This window comes from Phocoena phocoena, chromosome 3 (genome assembly GCF_963924675.1).
Source record: "Phocoena phocoena chromosome 3, mPhoPho1.1, whole genome shotgun sequence".
Lineage (NCBI taxonomy): Eukaryota > Metazoa > Chordata > Mammalia > Artiodactyla > Phocoenidae > Phocoena > Phocoena phocoena.
Genome location: NC_089221.1, coordinates 170,646,079 through 170,665,215, shown reverse-complemented (window position 1 = coordinate 170,665,215; position 19,137 = coordinate 170,646,079). Strand labels below are relative to the sequence as shown.

The 19,137-nt window shown below is 46.2% G+C and overlaps 1 protein-coding gene across 1 annotated transcript; it reads right to left on the bottom strand.

Moving 5' to 3' along the window:
* Positions 1 to 3,481: 3,481 nt before the first annotated feature.
* Positions 3,482 to 18,858, bottom strand: LOC136120449 (zinc finger protein 124-like). The gene is given in 6 exon segments (XM_065873859.1): positions 3,482 to 4,321; positions 4,886 to 4,911; positions 7,329 to 7,455; positions 7,959 to 8,023; positions 18,374 to 18,458; positions 18,685 to 18,858. Coding segments are annotated over 6 exon segments (1,317 nt in total).
* Between the last annotated feature and the right edge of the window lie 279 nt (positions 18,859 to 19,137).

Sequence of the window (19,137 nt, the reverse complement as noted above, 5' to 3'; positions counted from 1 at the left end):
AAGGACCAATAACCAGTTGGTACGGATTTTGGAAAGGAACAGCTGTGAAATGTTATTTCCCTCTCTCGACTGGGCAGTACAGACAGAGATTTGGGAGTGCTATGATAAGAATTTTCACCCTTAGCTGATTTTGCCAGTTTTTCCAGGATCACATGTGCAGGTTCTGAGTGGGGTAGAAAGTGGAGAGCGTAGCTCTGATTTTTACTAGAATTTGGTTAGGGTTTTAAATTAATTTTAATTTTAGTTTCCCCTAGGCTGTTAAAGAGAATAATGCAGCAGTTTACCAGAAAATCTCTGAGTCTCATCAACTCTGGGAGGGATCCTCCTTTCAAGGTAGGTATGAGGGTGTATATGAGGCTGTTTACTTGTTGGATCTATGTTGCCTTTTATATCATTAATTTTTCATTAGCTTTTTGCAAGGAAGCTTTTAATGAAGATATTTTTGGAATTCTGAAGCCTTTGGGGAGCTTCTGGGTGCCAATTAAAGTAAGTATCCCATTCTGTTTGTTTCATTTGTGAACTCTTGCGTGCACCTCTGAAATGATCTTATCCAATTAGAGAGGTTCTTCTAATGGGCATTGCAATTCCCCTGGGGGCTGACAGTAGTTATGTAGGACCCTAGCCTGTTAGGTTAGGTGCAACCCACATTTCAGTCTGGCCATGTTCTGGTGCCCCCAACATGACAGTTACCAAGCCAAGTTCTCAGGAAACAAAACAAGCTTAGCAAGATTTTGCCATTACTACAAATATCTACAGCTTCTGGGACCACCGTTCTTAGATATTAAAAAAAAGCAAGTGTGCCAGAAGGGGATACACTTGACTCCTTAGATTTTAAGGATCCCATTGTATTACTGGTTTTGTATTTTTAGCTAAGCTTTTGGGTCTCTCGAGACAATCTGATACGTAAAAGGGACATGATGCTGGGTTGGAAGTTGTGTGATGTATTACGCTGTACCTCACTACATGAAAATTAATCTTCTTGAGGTTTGAGGGTGACCCAGTATCAATCTAACCCATTTCGTAACCAACTTAACCTAACATGGGTGTCTGAGTTAGGTGGCAAGTGCTTTAACAGCATTGAAGTTTGCATCCCTTGCCCAACATCTGTGGCTATGGCTTCTGAAATTCCCGTGTAGCAAACAGCCTTTACCTCATGTGCACGTTAACAGCATCCAATGGTAACCAAGGAAATGGAGCTGTGGACACCAGTAGCAACCAAAGAACTAGAGACAGGGAAAGGATTAAACCAGCAGACCTCACAGATGGGCACTGTGGACTCATTCCTAACAAATGGAGAACTGCACTTGCCATCAGCAGTTCCCAATGTGGACTGTGGGGGAAAATTCTAATACATAGGGAACTATACACTAAACCACCAGCAGATCCCAGTAAGGAAACTGGGAACAGAACCAAGGGCTGGGGCTTAGAAATTACTGCAGACTTCCCAAGAAAAGGCCCCGTGTGCACCACCAGCAATTTCTGTGGAAACTTGGACTAGGGAAAGTGCTGACCCAGCAGACCTCAACAAATGGGGACTGTGGACTCAGGGCTCCACATGGTTGGGCAACTGCAAGCTGCCACTAACAGTTCCCATGTGGATCTTGGGACAGAAAAAAGGTTGGGATTTTCCAAACACCTGAAAATTACAAACTGAGAAGCCAAGTAGAGTGGGAAGCTCAATGTGAAGAGACTGGAGATCTGAACCAAGAGGAACTTACCCATGGTCCTCAGAGAGAATGAGAAAGACAGTGAACTCAAAAGGGTTTCCCTCGTACTGTACCTGTGTTTCTCATTGTCCCCAAATGCCAAACATGTGTCTGGTTGGGGGCTGTTCCACATGGGCAGAGCCAGAAGTCAGAAAATGGTGCTGGAACTCAGGCCTACCAGGTTGCCATGCATCTCCGTCTCCTAATGGTACAGAAGATCCGAGAATCATGGATTCCTCACTTCTGCTTTCTGGACACATCTTTTTAATTTATTTTTGTTTGCATTGGGTCTTCATTGCTGCACGCAGGCTTTCTCTAGTTGCAGTGAGCGGGGGTTATTCTTCGTTGTGGTGCTGGGGCTTCTCATTGCAGTGGCTTCTCTTGTTGCAGAGCATGGGCTCTAGGTGCGCGGGCTTCAGTAGCTGTGCCTCACGGGCTCAGTTGTTGTAGCTCACGGGCTCTAGAGCGCAGGCCCAGTAGTTGTGGTGCACGGGCTTAGTTGCTCCGCGGCATGTGGGATCTTCCTGGACCAGGGCTTGAACCCGTGTTCCCTGCATTGGCAGGTGGATTCTTAACCACTGCACCAGTAGGGAAGCCCTGGACCTCACGCATCTTTTTCTTCCCTACACTTTAACTCAGAACCACTAACAAAAGGACTCTGGGATATATAGCTTTCCACCTTGCCTAAGCTGACAACAAAATTCAGTAGAACCACCTGGATAGTAGCTTTCAACTTCACACCAACAAGTCGCTCTTCTTAACTCAATGTTTCGTGTGCAATTTCCACCCAAGATCATGGACAATGAAGAGAGGCCAAATTAATAAACATAATCAGATGAGACAGAAGGCCTTCCAAGACCTTCCACAATTACTAATTTCTGTGAGGAACACAAATATGGTATCCACTAGCAACAAATATGGAAGACACACCTTTCAGTAATATAAACTAAGGGGAGCATAAATACTGAGTCAGAAAATTCCAGTATCGTTCAGGAACCAGAAAAGTCATTTCAACAACACAGGTCTCACATCATGATCACATATTAGGACCATAAGACAAAGTAAGAATCAAAAATATTTTCATCTAGGGGCTTCCCTGGTGGTGTAGTGCTTAAGAATTCTCTTGCCAATGCAGGGGACACAGGTTCGAGCCCTGGTCAGGGAAGATCCCACATGCCGCGGAGCAACTAAGCCTGTGCGCCACAACTACTGAGCCTGCACTCTAGAGCTCACAAGCCACAGCTACTGAAGCCCGTGTGCCTAGAGCCCGTGCTGTGTGATGAGAAGCCACGACAATGAGAAGCCCGTGCACTGCAACGAACAGTAGCCCCCACTCACCACAACTAGAGAAAGCCTGCGCGCAGAAACGAAGGCCCAACACAGCCAAAAATAAATAAATTCATTAAAAAACTTTTTTTTCATCTAAACTCATACCATGTTTGCACATGAAAAAACCACAAACCAAAAAGACTTTCACTCTGGGTTCAAAAGACATTGTAATGGAATTGAGACAAGTATTATATGACTGTATAACTATTTAAAGTCCAAGATAACAAAAGATAAGTAGCAAAGATGATGGGTACATAGAGGCATGGTTATTATCTTAAGTGTTCAGGTCAGTTAACATGAGCTAGAAATTAATACACTGGGATCCCTATTCAGGATGAGGCACTTAAAAGGAAAAATCATATCTCTCCATTAAAAAAATTTGTCTACCCTGAGTTTTCAAGTATAAAATAAGTGAAGTGCTGAAGGTTTCCCAACATTCTTTCCGTTCATAATGTTTCTCTCCTGTGACTGCTCCATTTATAAGATTTTAAGGGAGAATGAAGGCTTTCCCATAGTTTTTCTATTCAGAATTTTTCGCCAGTGTGTGTCTTCATGTGTCTCTGCAGGGATATGAGACACCTATAGGCTTTTTCACACTGCTGACATTCATATGGCTTCCCTTCACTGTGGGTTAGCATGTGTCCTTGCAGGGATCTGGGATACCTGAAGGCTTTCCCACACTGCTGACACTGATAGGGCTTCTCTTCACTGTGTGTTTTCATATGTTCTCGAAGGGATGAGGAAGTAATGAATGCTTTCCCACATTCTGTACATTCATAGGGTTTTACTCCACTGTGTGTTTTCACATGTTTTCTAAAGTATTTGGGACAACTGTAGGATTTCCCACATTCCTTACACACATAAGGTTTCTCTCCAGTGTGGATCCTCACATGTCCTTGCAGGGATTTGAGATAGGGGAAGGCTTTGCCACACTGCTTACATTCATAGGGTTTTTCTCCACTGTGTGTTCTCATGTGTTCTCGAAGGTAAGTGCACCAACTGAAAGCTTTGCCACACTGCTTACATTCATAGGGTTTCTCTCCAGTGTGCATTCTCACATGTTCTCGGAAGTGTGAGATGCGAGTGAAAGCCTTTCCACATTCTTTACATTCATAGGGTTTCTCTCCAGTGTGAGTTCTCACATGCCGTGCAAGTTGGCAATAATAACTGAAGGATTTTCCACATACTTCACACATGTGGATTTTCTGTCCATAATGACCTCTCTCATGTTCCTGAAAAGATGAGGGACAAGTGAGAGCTTTTCCAAACTTCTTACACTCTAAAGACTGTTTACTACGGTCACTCTTCACGCACCTCTTAGATGCTCTCCCAGCATCCTGATGTTTTTCGGGTTTCTCTACAATGTCTGTTTCCCTGGGAGGGCTTAGGCACAACATACAGCTGAAAGCTTGCCCACGTTCTTCACATGGATAATGTTTGTGTCCGGGGTGAGATCTTTGCTGATTCTTCTGGAAAGAATGATCCCTGAAGGCTTTTCCACACTTAATGCATTGATGGGGCTGAATTCCAGTCCAATAACTCTTATGCACAGTAAAATCTATAATCTGATTCAGGGTTTCTAGACATTGATGACCTTCTTTACCTTCACAGAGACTCTCCACCAAATTATTTCTGTTCAAAATAGGAAGCACAGTATTAGGGATTAATGATTATAAGTGATTTCTTAATTAGTGATTTGTTGATGGTTATTCATTATTATTTTGACTACACATTTGCCATTTTCAATGAATGGGCATGTTTTCAGCACTCTATGCATTGTGACAAAGTGCAACAAGTTTAATGCTTCAGCTGAGGGCTCAAGCAGCACCATAATTTTCAGTGTTTTTTACATACGAGGTTTCCTGACCAGTGTTTCCTACTGAATTAAGTTTTAGGAGCTCCATATCTACATCACATTTATAAAAGTAGTTTTGTAAGAATTCTGTGAATAGACAATTGTTTAGCTAAGTTTACACTTTTTCTTTAATTTTAAGTGAGTCTAATACTCTGCCTAGATTCCCTTTCCCCCGTGGGAGTGCCACTCACCTCAAACGCCTCTCCTGAGTTAGATGCTGATCTTGCATGTTATGATATGCCCAGTTTTCTCCCAAAAAAGACATGGAATCATTTCTTGTGAATCTTACTACTTTCTCTTCACTGCATAGTCCAGTCTCCAAAATATCCCAATGAGCACTTGATCTACTGGTTTTAACTTGAGAGCAAGAACCTGCAATAATTGGTAACATAATTAAATCCATGGGAAAGAAATGGTGGGATAAAGGAAAAAAAAGAGACCACATGTAGATTTCTTTCCATACACTAATTCAAAAATGTAAAATAATTTTATAAAGGAAGGAAGAAGATGTGTGATATATCAGAAATATATATATATATATATATATATATATTTGGTCATTCAGATGACCAACATATATTTCTCAGATAAATCGGGTCCTTATCCACAGTTTCCTGCCCGGGGATCCTAAAACCCTTGGAATTTCCTGAGCAGTAAAAGCAATGGAATAATATGTGGTCTCTTGTGCTCATTTCCAGAAAACGCTTCAGGATCAGAAAGGTGAAATAGGTGTCTTGTTATTCATAAAAAGCCCTTTCCATCCCAATTGGGTTTATATTAATGAAAAAAATTGTTAGAAAGAAGTATGGGGGCTGGTTGCCAATGGAGACACCATGTGATTAAAGGGTTGAAACTTTCAATCCCATCCACACCCCCAGACACCCCAACACCTCTGGGGATGGGGGAGGGGCTAGAGATCAAATCCACTGCCAATGGCCAATGATTTCATCAACCATGCCTATGTAATGAAGGCATGAAAAAAAGTTCAGAGAGCTTCTGGGTTGATGAACACGTGGAGATGTGGGAAGACTGGCACCTGGAGAGGCACAGAAACTCCTTTTCAAAATCTTACCCTATGCATCTCTTACATCTGGCTGTTCCTGAATTATATCCTTTTAAAATGAACCTGCGATCTAGTAAGTAGTAGGTTTCTCTGAGTTCTGTGAGCCACACTAATAAATTAGTTGAACCCAAGGAGAGGGTCATGGGAACCTCTGATTTATAACAAGTTGGTCAGGAGGACAGGTAAAAGCCTGGACTTGAGATTGGCATCTGAAGTGGGAGAATATGGAGTAAGTCTTGAAGGATTGAAACCTTAAGCTGTGGAATCTGTGGCTATCACTGGGTAGATGGTGTCAGGATTGAGTTGAATTCTATGATGTGCTGCTGGTCCAATAATTGTTTGTTGGTGTGAGGTGCCTTAACACATGTGCACGTGTGCACACACACACAGACACACATTAGAATTGGGTCCAAAACAAAATTAACACCCACACACCCACAAACACATTGGAATTGGGTCCAAACCAAATTTAACACACACACAAAGAAAAACTCTGAGGACCTCAGCTATTTGGAACTTTAGCCATCATAGGGAAAATGAGTCAAAATGGCAGACTGTTCACTAAGAAATACTTCAGAAGAGATACATCACAGAAGCAAAGCAGGCAGGAACTGGGCAAAATACACACTCCTAAATGCTCCCTTCGTAAGAGGAGCTACAGAAAGACTTCTGAAGTGGGCAAAGATGGATGAAAAGTCCAACAGGGAAGCCAGGTCACCTTCTCAAAGACAGAGTGACAAACGTCACCTTCTCAAAGACAGAGTCATGTTTCTAACAGTTATGTCCAAATATCTCTCCCTGATACAGAACCTGCTCCTCCAGAGAGGTGTGCCCTCCTGGTGATCGCAGGCACAGAGGCCCTAGAGGAAGCCTATCTCCAGTGACCCAGCTGCCACTAGGAGATCAGACGGTGCGTGGCTGCTGTCCTGCTCGCGGAGAAAAGCTTCTCAGGGGGAGGATGGAGGACAACAAGCCCTCCATGAGATGGGCCGATTCTCTGGTCCTCATGTCATTGAGGATGGGTGAGTTTGGGTTTAACTGCAGCAAGATTATCAGGTCAAATGTGTACTGATCACAGTGTAACTTTCACAGGGTGAAAACCGTAACGCTGCTCTCACTGCCCCAAAGTAACACTGGAGACCACGCTCACATTTACACAATTAGGGAGCCTCAGGATTCTGATCAAGAGCAATAAAAATCAATTCAATATTTACCGTCATGGAAAAGCTATTTGACTCTAGGTTCGTTCTATAAAGGTGGGGACCACGTCTGCCTGTTTTTCAACATATTCCTATTCCTTGGTTCCAGTAAGAAAGAACACTGTAAGAAATATTTGTTCCCTAAAGACTAAGTGCAGGGAGGAAGCCGTCCTCACCCACGGAGGCCAGGTTCCTGAAGGTCTCCAGCATCACGTCTCTGTAGAGCTTCCTCTGAGCCGGGTCCAGCAAAGCCCACTCCTCCGCGGTGAAGTTCACAGCCACGTCCTCAAAGACCACCGAGTCCTGAAACAGCCACAGGTTCCGTGTCAGCAAGGCTCCCTCTTCACCCCCGTGTGTGGGAGGATGGGGAGGCTAACAGTGGGGAACTGGACTCAATTCCTAGGACTCCTGAGCTACACTCCTGTGGGAAATGAACACACACAAGCCAATCAAATGCATTTTACTCAGTGATGCTAAGTGCTGGAGACTGAAACAAAATGTAACAACAATACCTGATAAACACTCATGCACACATAATGAAAAAAAACGGTTTTTACTGAGATAGAGCAGACTGTGAGGTATGACACACACTGAAAATGAAATCATCATTCAGATGACATGGAAATGGACACTTGGCCTGCTCATAAGTTATTTCCTTGAACCTCCTAGAACTGGAGCAGACTGTCAGGAGGTCGTGAACACTGATTTTCCAGGGCCGCTGCATCTGAAGAACTCTCGCCTGGACTGAAGAGCATGTAAAAGCCTGGGCCAGTCCCCTCATATCCGACAGAGTTAGAGATACGAACCTCCTGCCAGGATGAGGTGGACACGGAGGGCACAGACGCAGGCCAGGGCCCAGGGCCTGGGACACCTGTGGGGTAAGAGGAGGCCTGGTTCCTGAGGGATCTGTCAAGCCAGCAAGGCCTCTCAGATAAATAATCAAGAAATCAAGAATAATGCCCTACGAAGAAGAGTCATAGAAGGATCTGATGGCATTGGAGCCAAAGATGACTTTAACACAGAGAAAAATCACCGAATTAATGTTTTTAGGACAATATGGTATGACTCTACACCCCTGAAATATAAAGCAAGCTATCTTTATCAATTAGAATTTCTATAAAAAATATATTCCGAACATTGAAATGATAAAATATTCCACTACATCAGCTACAAAGAAGGCAAGGCTATCTCACCCGGGCCTGCAACTGGGGTTTGCTAATCACACACCTGAAAATATGGGACGTTAGTCATCAGGGAAATGCAAATGAAAACTACAAGCAGATACCTCTTCCTACCCACTAAGAAGGCTATAAGACAGACAAACCGATGCTGGCGAGGATGTGGGAAAGTTGGAACCTTACAAACTGCTGGTGGGAAGGTAAAATGAAGCCACTTTGGAAGACAATCCAGCAGATCCTCAAAATGATAAACACAGTTTCACCATATAACACAGCAATTCCACCCTAGGTATCTATCTACCCAAGAGAGGCGAAAGCAAACACCAACACAAAAACTAATACACAGGGACTTTCCGGGTGGTCCAGTGGTTAGGAATCCGCCTTCCAGTGCAGGGGACACAGGCTCGATCCCTGGTCGGGGAACTAAGATTCTACACACCGTGGGGAAACTAAGTCTGTGCACTGTAACGAAGAAGATCCCACATGCCACGACTAAGACCTGATGCAGCCAAATAAATATTTTTAAAAACCCCAAAAGTAATACACAGATGTTTACAGCAGCATGATTCATAACAGCCAAAAAGTGGAAACAACTCAAAAGGTTATCAACTGATTTGGATAAGCAAACAGAGTAATCTCACAACAGAATATTATTTGCAACAAGAGGAATGAAGTACTAATCCACGACACAAAATCAATGAACTTTAAAAACATTAACAGGTTTCACAAAAGCCCACAGGCAGTATCATATCATTTATGTGAAATGTACAGAATGAACAAAGCTATAGAGACACAAATTAGATTAATAAACTGCCTAGACGAAGGGCGGGTGGAGGCTTGGAATGAGAGGTCACTGCCAGCAGGTACAATTTCTTTGGGGTGATAAAAATATCTAAAATTAGAATGTGAGGATGGTTGCACAATCCAGTAAACATTCTAACACTTCTGAATTTTACAGTTTAAACCAGGAAACCTTACAGTTCATAAATTATACCTCAATAAAAACTGTTTAAAAAATAGATTCAGGACTTCCCTGGTGGCACAGTGGTTGAGAGTCCGCCTGCCGATGCAGGGGACACGGGTTTGTGCCCCGGTCCGGGAAGATCCCAGATCCCACATGCCGCGGAGCAGCTGGGCCCGTGAGCCATGGCAGCTAAGCCTGCGCGTCCGGAGCCTGTGCTCCGCAACGGGAGAGGCCACAACAGTGAGAGGCCCGCGTACCGAAAAAAAAAAAAAAAAAAAGATTCAGACGAGCTAAAAACATGTTCTTCTTAATCTAATGGCAATTTTATTCAAAAGCACCAGAACTTGGGCAAATAAAAGAATATGAATTGCTTAAGGAACAAAGTTACAAACGTTTCAGAGATCCAGTAGGTTGAGGAGATATCACAAACCAATTGTCAAGGATGAAACAAGCGCCCAGAGATGGAACTTGATGCATGATGTTCTATTTCTACAGGAGACAAAAATTCAGTCTGGTTTTCTTTCAAGACTACGGGCTGAAAATGGTGATTCCCCAAACTGCCTTAACAGAGATTTCCTGGAGAGAAGTAACGCCGCACATTCCATCCACCATGTGTGAGCTGAAGGCAGAGTGGGTCAGTCATGTTCAACTTGGAACTGCCGTCACCTACGGACTGTTTCCACCCACCAAGGAGAGCTCCTGGAGAAGAGTCCTCCCAATACCCTGCACCATCCATAAGCCTGATCATTTAGGAGTTGAAACTCCTAAAACGGCCCCATCAAGAAGGAAAAAAGACAAAAAATAACCACTTTCAAAAGCCCAGAATGAAGAGCTGGCAGATAACATGGCTCAGCAAGAAGCAGCTCCCAAGGATGGGCTGAGTGGATGTGAAGCCTTTAAACACGACTGGCCCTAAAGATGATGAACAATGCTCAGTCTTGGAGATGAGGAAAGACTGTCTTTTCAAAAAGGAACTGGGCTCAAAATCTTTCATAGTCTTCCCTAGTATGGAGGGAGGTTTCCACAAAGCACAATTTTGGTACCATTCTTGGGGGGAAAATGTTGCAAGCTGACAGTTCATGAAAGATGTAGTTCTAGTACACTATTTCCAAGCACCTGCCTTAATAACAGGTGAACAGGTCACTCTTCAGTATACTTTATGGAGCCTGTTGAGCTTTGAAAATGGACAAATATGGGAAATAATAAAAAATTAGTATTAAGTTAAATGATCTTATTCTAGTAAACATGATTTTTTTTTAAGGCATATGAAGTGCTTTTCAAACTCTCATCCCAATGGAGCAAAATACCGATGAACAATTATTCCCCCGCAGGATCCATATTAATAGAATCTCGTCTTTAGTTAAGTCTTCATCTCGTCTATCTCCTTATCACTGAAGCATAAATTTCTTGAGAGCAACTGAGATACCAGTCTTGGAACTTTTTTACATAATCTTCTTCTCGTTCCTTCCTACTGTTCAACGGGGAACTGCTCTTCTTTACTAAACAGATATCTGTGTACACCACTGGGTTGCTCTGGGTCAAGAAGTGCTTCATCATGAGAGCTTTCAGGGTGTGTGGAATGGGAGAATATAAAAAACAAATCTTCCCAATGCATTTGAGCAGAAGTGCTGGTTCCGATTTAAAGCCTGTCTCTTAACCTGCATATACCAGGATGGGAGCAAAAGATGCCTTAATATGTGACATGTCATGTGCTGGAGACAATGAGGTTGGTAAATGCCTGTTTATCTTCTGTTCTGTGTTTTTAGTATTGCATGACTGAGGTCTTCTGAATGGTTTATCATAAAACCACATTTCAAGTCTTGTTTCTGCTCAGAGAGTCTTTTCAAATATCCAAATGTATTTCTCACCCTGATCTCTTGGTAATAATAGACATAGAAATCTCTCTAATGCTGACCTGCAGTACATGCTTGAGTTTTAAAATCATTAATAGAGGAAACTAATGGCGTCATTTTACCAGGAAATAATACATGCGGGCCTTGGTAACTCTGTGGGTTTAATTCCAGAGCACCACAATAAAGGAAATATTGCAATAAAGTGAATTACACAAATTTTTTTGCTTCCCTGTACAGGTAAAAGTCACATAGTCTTTTAAGTGTTCGATAGACTTATGTCTAAAAAACCTTGTACATACATTTAAAAACACTATTGCTAAAAAATGCTGACCATCAGTGAGCAAATACTCTTTGAAAATGGCACCCACAGACTTGCTGAGATGTAGGGTTGCACAACACCTTCAATTTGCAAACAACACAGTATCTGCAAAGTGCAACAAAAACTGAAATGCAAGGGACTTCCCTGGTGGTCCAGTGGTAAAGAATCCGGGTTCCAATGCAGAGGATGAGGGTTGGATCCCTGGTGGGGGAACTAAGATCCCACATGCCGCAGGGCAAATAAGCCTGCGCGCCACAAGGAAGAGCCCACGTGCCACAACGAAGATCCGTGTGCCACAACTATGACCCAACGCAGCCAAATAATAATAAAACAAACAAACAAAAAATGACAATCAACAGACACCAACATCAAAATCACACATGGAATTATCTGATAAGGATTTTAAAGCCACTGAAAAATACTTCAGTGAGTAATTACAAACAAACACACCTGAAACAAATAAAAAATTGAAAGTCTCAGCGAAGAAAGAAAAGATACAAAGAAGAACCAAATGGATATTTTAGAACTGAAAAATACAATAATTGAACTAAAAAACTGGATGGTTTCAATACAGAGGAAAGAATCAGTCAACTTGAAGGTAGAACATCAGAATTTACCCAATCTGAACAACAGAGAAAATAGACCAAAAAAAAAGTGAAAGAGCCTTAGTGACCTGTGGGACAAACACAAAAGATAAAACATTAGTATCACTGGAGTCTCAGAAAAAGTGGAAAAAAGTATGCAATAGAAAATTACTAGAAGAGGGACTTCCCTGGTGGCACAGTGCATAGGACTCCGTGCTCCCAATGCTGGGGGCCCGGGTTCAATCCCTGGACAGGGAACTAGATCCCACATTCATGCCACAACGAAGAGTTTGCAGGCCACAACTAAGGAGCCTGCCTGCTGCAACTAAGACCCAGTGCAACCAAATAAAATTTTTTAAAAACTACTAGAAGAATTATAGAAATGAAGAACAGTTGAGTGGCTGTCAGAAGTTAGGGGTGAGGGTAAGAAGGAAGTGGGGTTTGTGTGACTATAAAGGGATAGCAGGAACTATCTTTGTAGTGATAGAATAGTGCTGTATCTTGATTGTGGTGATGGCTATACACATGTACACATGATAAAGCTGTACACACACATACATATACATATAAAATTGGTGAAATCTATAAAAACCAAACAACCCTACACTTTCAAGTAATGGAACAAAAATGTCTTACATGCTTGCACACTGAGTCACAGGGCAGAACACTGTATTGAGGAGGACACAAAGGGGAAGCGCAGCCAAGTGTGAGCCGTTCAGATCAGCGGCCTGCTGCCCACGGTGCACAAGGAAACCTCAAGTCAGAAGGTCAAAGCCAACCGAGCTGGATGGGTACCCCCAGGGCAGGGGGAAGGACTGAGCTCCACCTAAGTATAGGAATGCCCCCTCCCTGGGCCTCAATTCTCACCCAGGAGGAAACGCTCAAGTTGAAGTTCTGACCCAGAGAAACTCTCTAATTCATCGACCCTCTCAGCAGCAGCTGAGCCCAAGGAGCCTTCCTCACATCTGACCTTCACAGACTCACTCAGGGTGCACACATCACACTCAACCCACCAACTCATTGAATGAGGCCAAAAGCAAAGGTCGGGAGACAGCCGAGGGCAGCACAACCTCAGAGGACAAACCACCCCCAGCACTTCTGGAGCTGGATGCCCTGCCCCATGCTCGTGCCATTAACAGCTCCTTCTGTGGTGGTTCTATGGTCTGTAGGCCACCTGCAATGGGGGGATGGGGGAGATGGGGTGGGGCAATACCCCAGGGTACCTTCCTTCACCTCCCTCACAGGCTCAGCTTGTCCCCGACCCAGATGATACACCTGCATCATGACGATCCCTGTGGGTCATTGACAGGAGATGAAGACCCGTCTGTGTGTAAATGAGAACCCGCAGGATCACTGCTTCCTCCTGTGTTCATGGATAATGCAGGAGAGGGAAATTCTGGGGCACTTTTATGATTTGAGGAACAGGATTACTGCTCACCCCTTGCAGGAGACAGGCATCAGTTCACTAATATCCTCATGATGACGAGCTGTAGCTCATCTAAAAATTAGTGAGCAAGTCTCAGTAGCACTGGTCACATTCCACAGAATTTCCATTCATCTCTGTTGACCAGCTAATAACAGGAAGTAGACAAGAATCGGACAGTGTCACAACTCTGTACCCTTCATGGAAGAGTCACTACAATTTCTATGAATCTTTTTAATCCATCTCTCCACCCATTTCACATGAAGGGGTGGGACTGCCTGCATTTCCTGAAATTCCTCTTCCTTTTTATAAAAAATAAATTTATTTATTTTTGGCTGTGTTGGGTCTTCATTGCTGCGCGTGGGCTTTTCTCTAGTTGCAGCAAGCGGGAGCTACTCTTCATTGCGGTGCGCAGGCTTCTCATTGCAGTGACTTCTCTTGTTGCAGAACACAGACTGTCGGCGCGCGGGCTTCAGTAGTTGTGGCTCGCGGGCTGAGCAGTTGTGGCGCACAGGCTTAGTTGCTCCGCGGCATGTGGGATCTTCCCAGACCAGGGCTTGAACCCGTGTCCCCTGCATTGGCAGGCGGATTCCTAACCACTGCACCACCAGGGAAGTCCCATTTCCTGCAGTTCTAATGGAAGAGAAAATATTTTCTGTACTGAGACACTTCTCCCCAGAGGCATCTCTGGTTAAGGCCCAAAAGCCTGGAATAAAACGAGTCATCAGGAAAAGGCAAAGACCTAAGATTCTTACTACCCTCACTAAGGAGAAGAAACCAGGCAAAAGAATGGAGAATTTTACACTTGCTGAAACCGGAAGCTGGATCAGGGGAAGCTATTAGTGCTGAGCTGGACCCAGAGGAGGCTGCTTACAGGTGTCAGGGGACAATGCTGAACCCTCCCTGAGCCATGTGCTCCTGGAAACTTCGATGGGAGGTGAAAGGGCCCCCCACCCTTTGCTCTTCTGGAAAACGGCAGGCTGCAAGAAACCGCCCCCGTGCCCCACCTGACTCAGATAAGACTCACACGGAGGCCCCCTGTTTATCCAGGACAAGGCCAGATGCAGTCCCCTCAAAGTCCCATCTCCACCTCATCAGTGATTAGCGGAACTGTTCCCCCCACTGGCCAAGCAGAACAAATGCTTGCTGGCCAAACTTTGGTTCAGCTCCTCTCCTTCCCCCTGACCTGGCCTCACCGCAGCCAGACGACAGACCCCTAAGGACAGGCTGGCCTCAGGGATCTGCTATCCGAGCATCACACCTGGTCCCTCCTGGTGGTGTTTACTCCTCTGTATAAGAGAAAAACTCTCTTTGCCCAACTCTTGAGACACTTGCAGATCTTAGGGTCAGATGTCCCCCTTCCTGCAGAGCCCCCTGTGCCTGGTGCAACAGACCCTTCTCCCCCTGCAGGAACTCATTTGAATAAAGGTCTCTTGTTGTAAAGTTTGTAGTTTTTTTAATGCCACAGGGTTGACCAAGTGTTCTCAACGGCCCTTGTGAAAATTAAAAAAGAGAAAACGCACTAAAAAGAAGTCGGGGTGGGTGCAGAAGGGAGAGCCTCACCCAGAACCACTTGACATCAATTACAGGAAGAAGTGTCAATTACAGCCCCCAACAGAAAAATTGAGAACACGAAAGAATCAACAATTACAGGCCCCAACAGAAAAAGATGTACATACACTGCATCTTCTCCAGAAACTGGCTACCCCAGCAACTAGCCAATGAGAAACCGGCATCAACCTAATTCTCCATCTCTCCTCGGACTTTACATCAATACAACCCCTCCCACCTCCCTCCTTTTTCTGCAATAAATAAGTCTGTTGGACTTGCCTATGGCTTTTGCTATACCTTGTCTGTCCCGAATTGCAATTTTTTGCTGTTCCCAAATAAATCCATTTTTCCTAGTAAATAACTGTTATTTTTAAGCTCAACATCCATTTTTTTACCTAAACTTTACTCAGGCTTCTTCCCAAATGCCCCTGACTCTGGGTCACTCCCCGCTACACCTCCCAAACTGAGCATCACTGAGCTGCAGAGCAAATCCCCTCTCACCTGGGCCGAGAACGCCCTGACCACAGGACCTCTGGTTCTGTCAATCCGCCTCCCTCTCACCCTCCTCTCACAAAAGAGAAAAGCCCTTTGCTGTGTGGTTGGAGACGCTGGCACATCCCTGAGATCCGAGCCTCGGCCCTATCGCAACATTAATTGCAAAATAGTCTCCCTGACCAACCCTGGACTCGACATTATCTCTCAGGTCCAGGGCGGGACCCCAGCGCCTGACCGCCCGCTCCGGCGGCTCGCCCCATCCTCGCTCAGACACCCACCGGGACAGGGACTGGGTCGGAACTCACGGGATCCCAAGTTGCGGTCGAGGGCGGAGACCCGAGTTGGGACCCGAGACCCCACGCGAGGACCGGACAGGACCCCGGGACCGCGCGACGCGGTCGAGGGTGGAAACTAGGGTCCGGACCGGGGTCAGGGAGTCCTATCCTGCTGCCGCTTCCGGCCAATTCGAACCAGCCCCAGACGGTCTCGGCGCCAGCCCCACGCACTCACCATTTCAGCCCCTCTGCGCGCATTCAGGTCGTCCTCCCCGAGGCCCTGCAGCCCAACAGCTCCGGCAGGTTAGAGCAACACCGACGGGACACCTGAGGTCCCCTGAAGTAGGTGCGACACAACGCCCGGGCGGCTAAGAGTGACGTCACAACGTAAGCGAATGCGCCCGCCCCCGTCTCTGATTGGATGAGGCTCCAAGCCTTCGCACCTTAATTGGACGGGTCTCTAGGCACACCCCCTTCTTGGGCCCTGATTGACAACGGGTGCAGGTCTGGCTTCTGAGTGAAGGGCGGTCTGTAGGTCACGTGACGGAGCAGGGCGGAAGTGCGGCTGGTTGGCTTCAGCCCTTTACTGCTTGGCTTTCTATGGGGCGCCAGACCTGGCTGCCCTGGTGGACTCTAAGCCGAATGTACTGCTGGCCAGACAGACACAGCATCAGCCCACAGCTTGCAGTCCCTTTCTCCTGAACAGAAATGTGCCACTCAGTTCCCCTCAGTGCCCCCTGTCCAGGGCTGCCCCCCTAAGTCCGGGAGCCAGGACAGCAGGGGACAGGTGTGAAAGGAGAATCAAAATGGAGTCAGTATTGCTAAGAGAGCACTCTAAAATGGAGCCAGGAGGCCACTGAGGAAGTGGGGCTTATGCAGGTCTCAGCCCAGATGGAATCTGAACTTTTGACCACTTACTGACTTAACGCAGGCATCCAGAACAGCTGCCCAATGACCCAGAAAGTCAAGATACTTATTGGACCCTTCCCCTAAATAACTCGTGACAGCCTATTCCTTAAGGACAAATTTTTCATTCCCTGTGTCAGTCTATCATAATTCATGCCAGGCAACTTTAACAACCCTGTGGCTTTTCCTTTAATAAGTCTGTTACTCTTGCTCCTCCCTACAACACTTTCAGTGTTACGCTGTTGATGAAAAATTAATGAATAGTCGATCTAAAAGAGAAAATAGAAATTTTTGTTTAAGCCTATGAGAGGATTATAACCCAGGAGACAGTCTCTCATAAAACTCAGAGGGCTGTTCCACTTACTAGAAGTCTAAGACCATCATATACATTTTTGAGGCAAAGGAGCATATATCAAAATGACACAATGACATCTCACATAAGGTTCACCAAAAATACATAGTCTAGATCTGCAGCAGATCAGCATGACCCCTGACAGGATTAGGAAAGGTATGTTATCTTGGAGTTACATTGCTGGTGGCAGAACGAGGAAAAAAATTTGATCTTTCTGGTGGAGCAGACATTCCTACCTTTGAGAAGGTCTGTTAATGCATAATGCAGATGCACAATGCACATTAGGGAGGGCCCAATAAGGGCAGAGAGTAATGTTATGCTTAAATTTTCTTTCTTATGCCTCAAAAACATAAATTGTATTCCATCAACTCAAATCTGGGTCCCCCAAGTTGCAATTCCTAAGACCTCAAATAAGCTCAATACTGATTACTGTTCCACATGACACAGGAGGGCCTGGGGAACCTCCCGAGTCAGGGGTCGGCCTGGGGGCAAGGTCACTGTGAATCTGTTCCCAGAGTACAAAGACACTCTGTGATGCTCCCTGCACGTATTCAGGGGCCAGCCCCACTTTGACATTTTATCTTTGACACCAGGAGATCCGGCCCTCCTGCCCACACATTTGGGCTTGACGAAGTTCTCTGTGTCCTGTTTCTTACCCCACATCGTCAGATTTCTCCCCACAGGTTCCTGGACAGGGTGTCGCCCCCACGTCTGAGCAACACTGAGGTTCCGAACAAGCCCCTGATCAGCTTCTCCAGACAACAGGTGACCCAAGGAGCCCTGTCCAGTCCAGCCACGCTGGCCCCGCACTCCGCGCACCGCCCTCACTCGCCCAACTTCCCTCCTGCTCGCCCTCCTCACACAGAAAAGCCCTTTGATGTGTGGTTGGAGACGCTGGCACATCTCTGAGATCCGAGCCTCGGCGCTATCGCAACAGTATTTGCAATACAGTCTCTTTGACAAGTCCGGGCTTGACTTTATCTGTCAGGTCCAGGGCGGGTCCCCCACGCCCCAGCGCCTAACGGCCCGCGTCGGGAATAGTCCTGTCCTCCCTCCGACCCCCACGGGGCCAAAGACTCGGTCCGGACGCCCCCGGACCCCGAGCAGTGACGGAGCAACACGGCAGGTCCTCAGCCCGCGGCCGAGGGGAAGACTCGGGTCCGGATCCCGGGTACCCACCCCGAGGCCAAGGGGGAGACTCGGGTCGGGACTCCGGGGTGGGTGGGACGCGGGGAGACCCTGGCCCGGCCGTCGCTGTCGGCAAGTTCCGGACCGTTCGAACCAGCCTTTTCCCTGTTAGGGCCCTGAGCGGTGCACTCACCATCTGTGCCTCCTTTCGGGTTCTGCGAAGCGTCCTCGGGGCGACCCTCCGACCTGGGCAGGTGAGACCGACGGGGACGCGACACCTGAAGCCGCGCAGGACAAGTTCGCACAAGCGCAGAAAAACTTCCGCGGGCTGGGAACGCGCACGCCGCCCTCCCTCTTCGGAGCCCGGGCTCTGATTGGACAGTAATCCTTGCCCCGCCCCTGCCTTGATGGACAGTCCTCCTAGTCCCATTCTATCCTGCTTGCTTTGTCCGGACCCCGCCCAGTCGCCGCTCATTGGACAGTTCAACCAGACCCCGCCCCTACCTCCGAATGACAGGGCACAGGGACACGCGTGGCTGATACGCCGGCCTGGGAATTGGGCTCCGTGTAGAACGGGCTCTGGGCGCGGCACACCCTGTGGCATCTGCTCGGTGGCTCCCCTGTGTCCTCCTCCTGCACCTGGAAGTCCAGACTCAGTTTCCCCGGGGATCGCTCCATACCCGGAATGAGGATGAGAAAATACGGGTCATAGGGCTTTGTTGATGAAAATAAAAAACAAACGATCTATAATAGGAATAGAAATATCTTTTGAGCCAAACTGAAGACTAGAGCCCTTAAGACGGCCTCTCAGATAACTCAGAGGACCTGCGCAGGAAAAGCATGGTTTTTAGCACCGTTTTCTATCTTGTAAGAACTCTTAACAGCAAACAATGCAGGGAAACATTCCTTCAAGGTTTCAAAAACGAACAGATCAGGGACTTCCCCAGTGGTCCACTG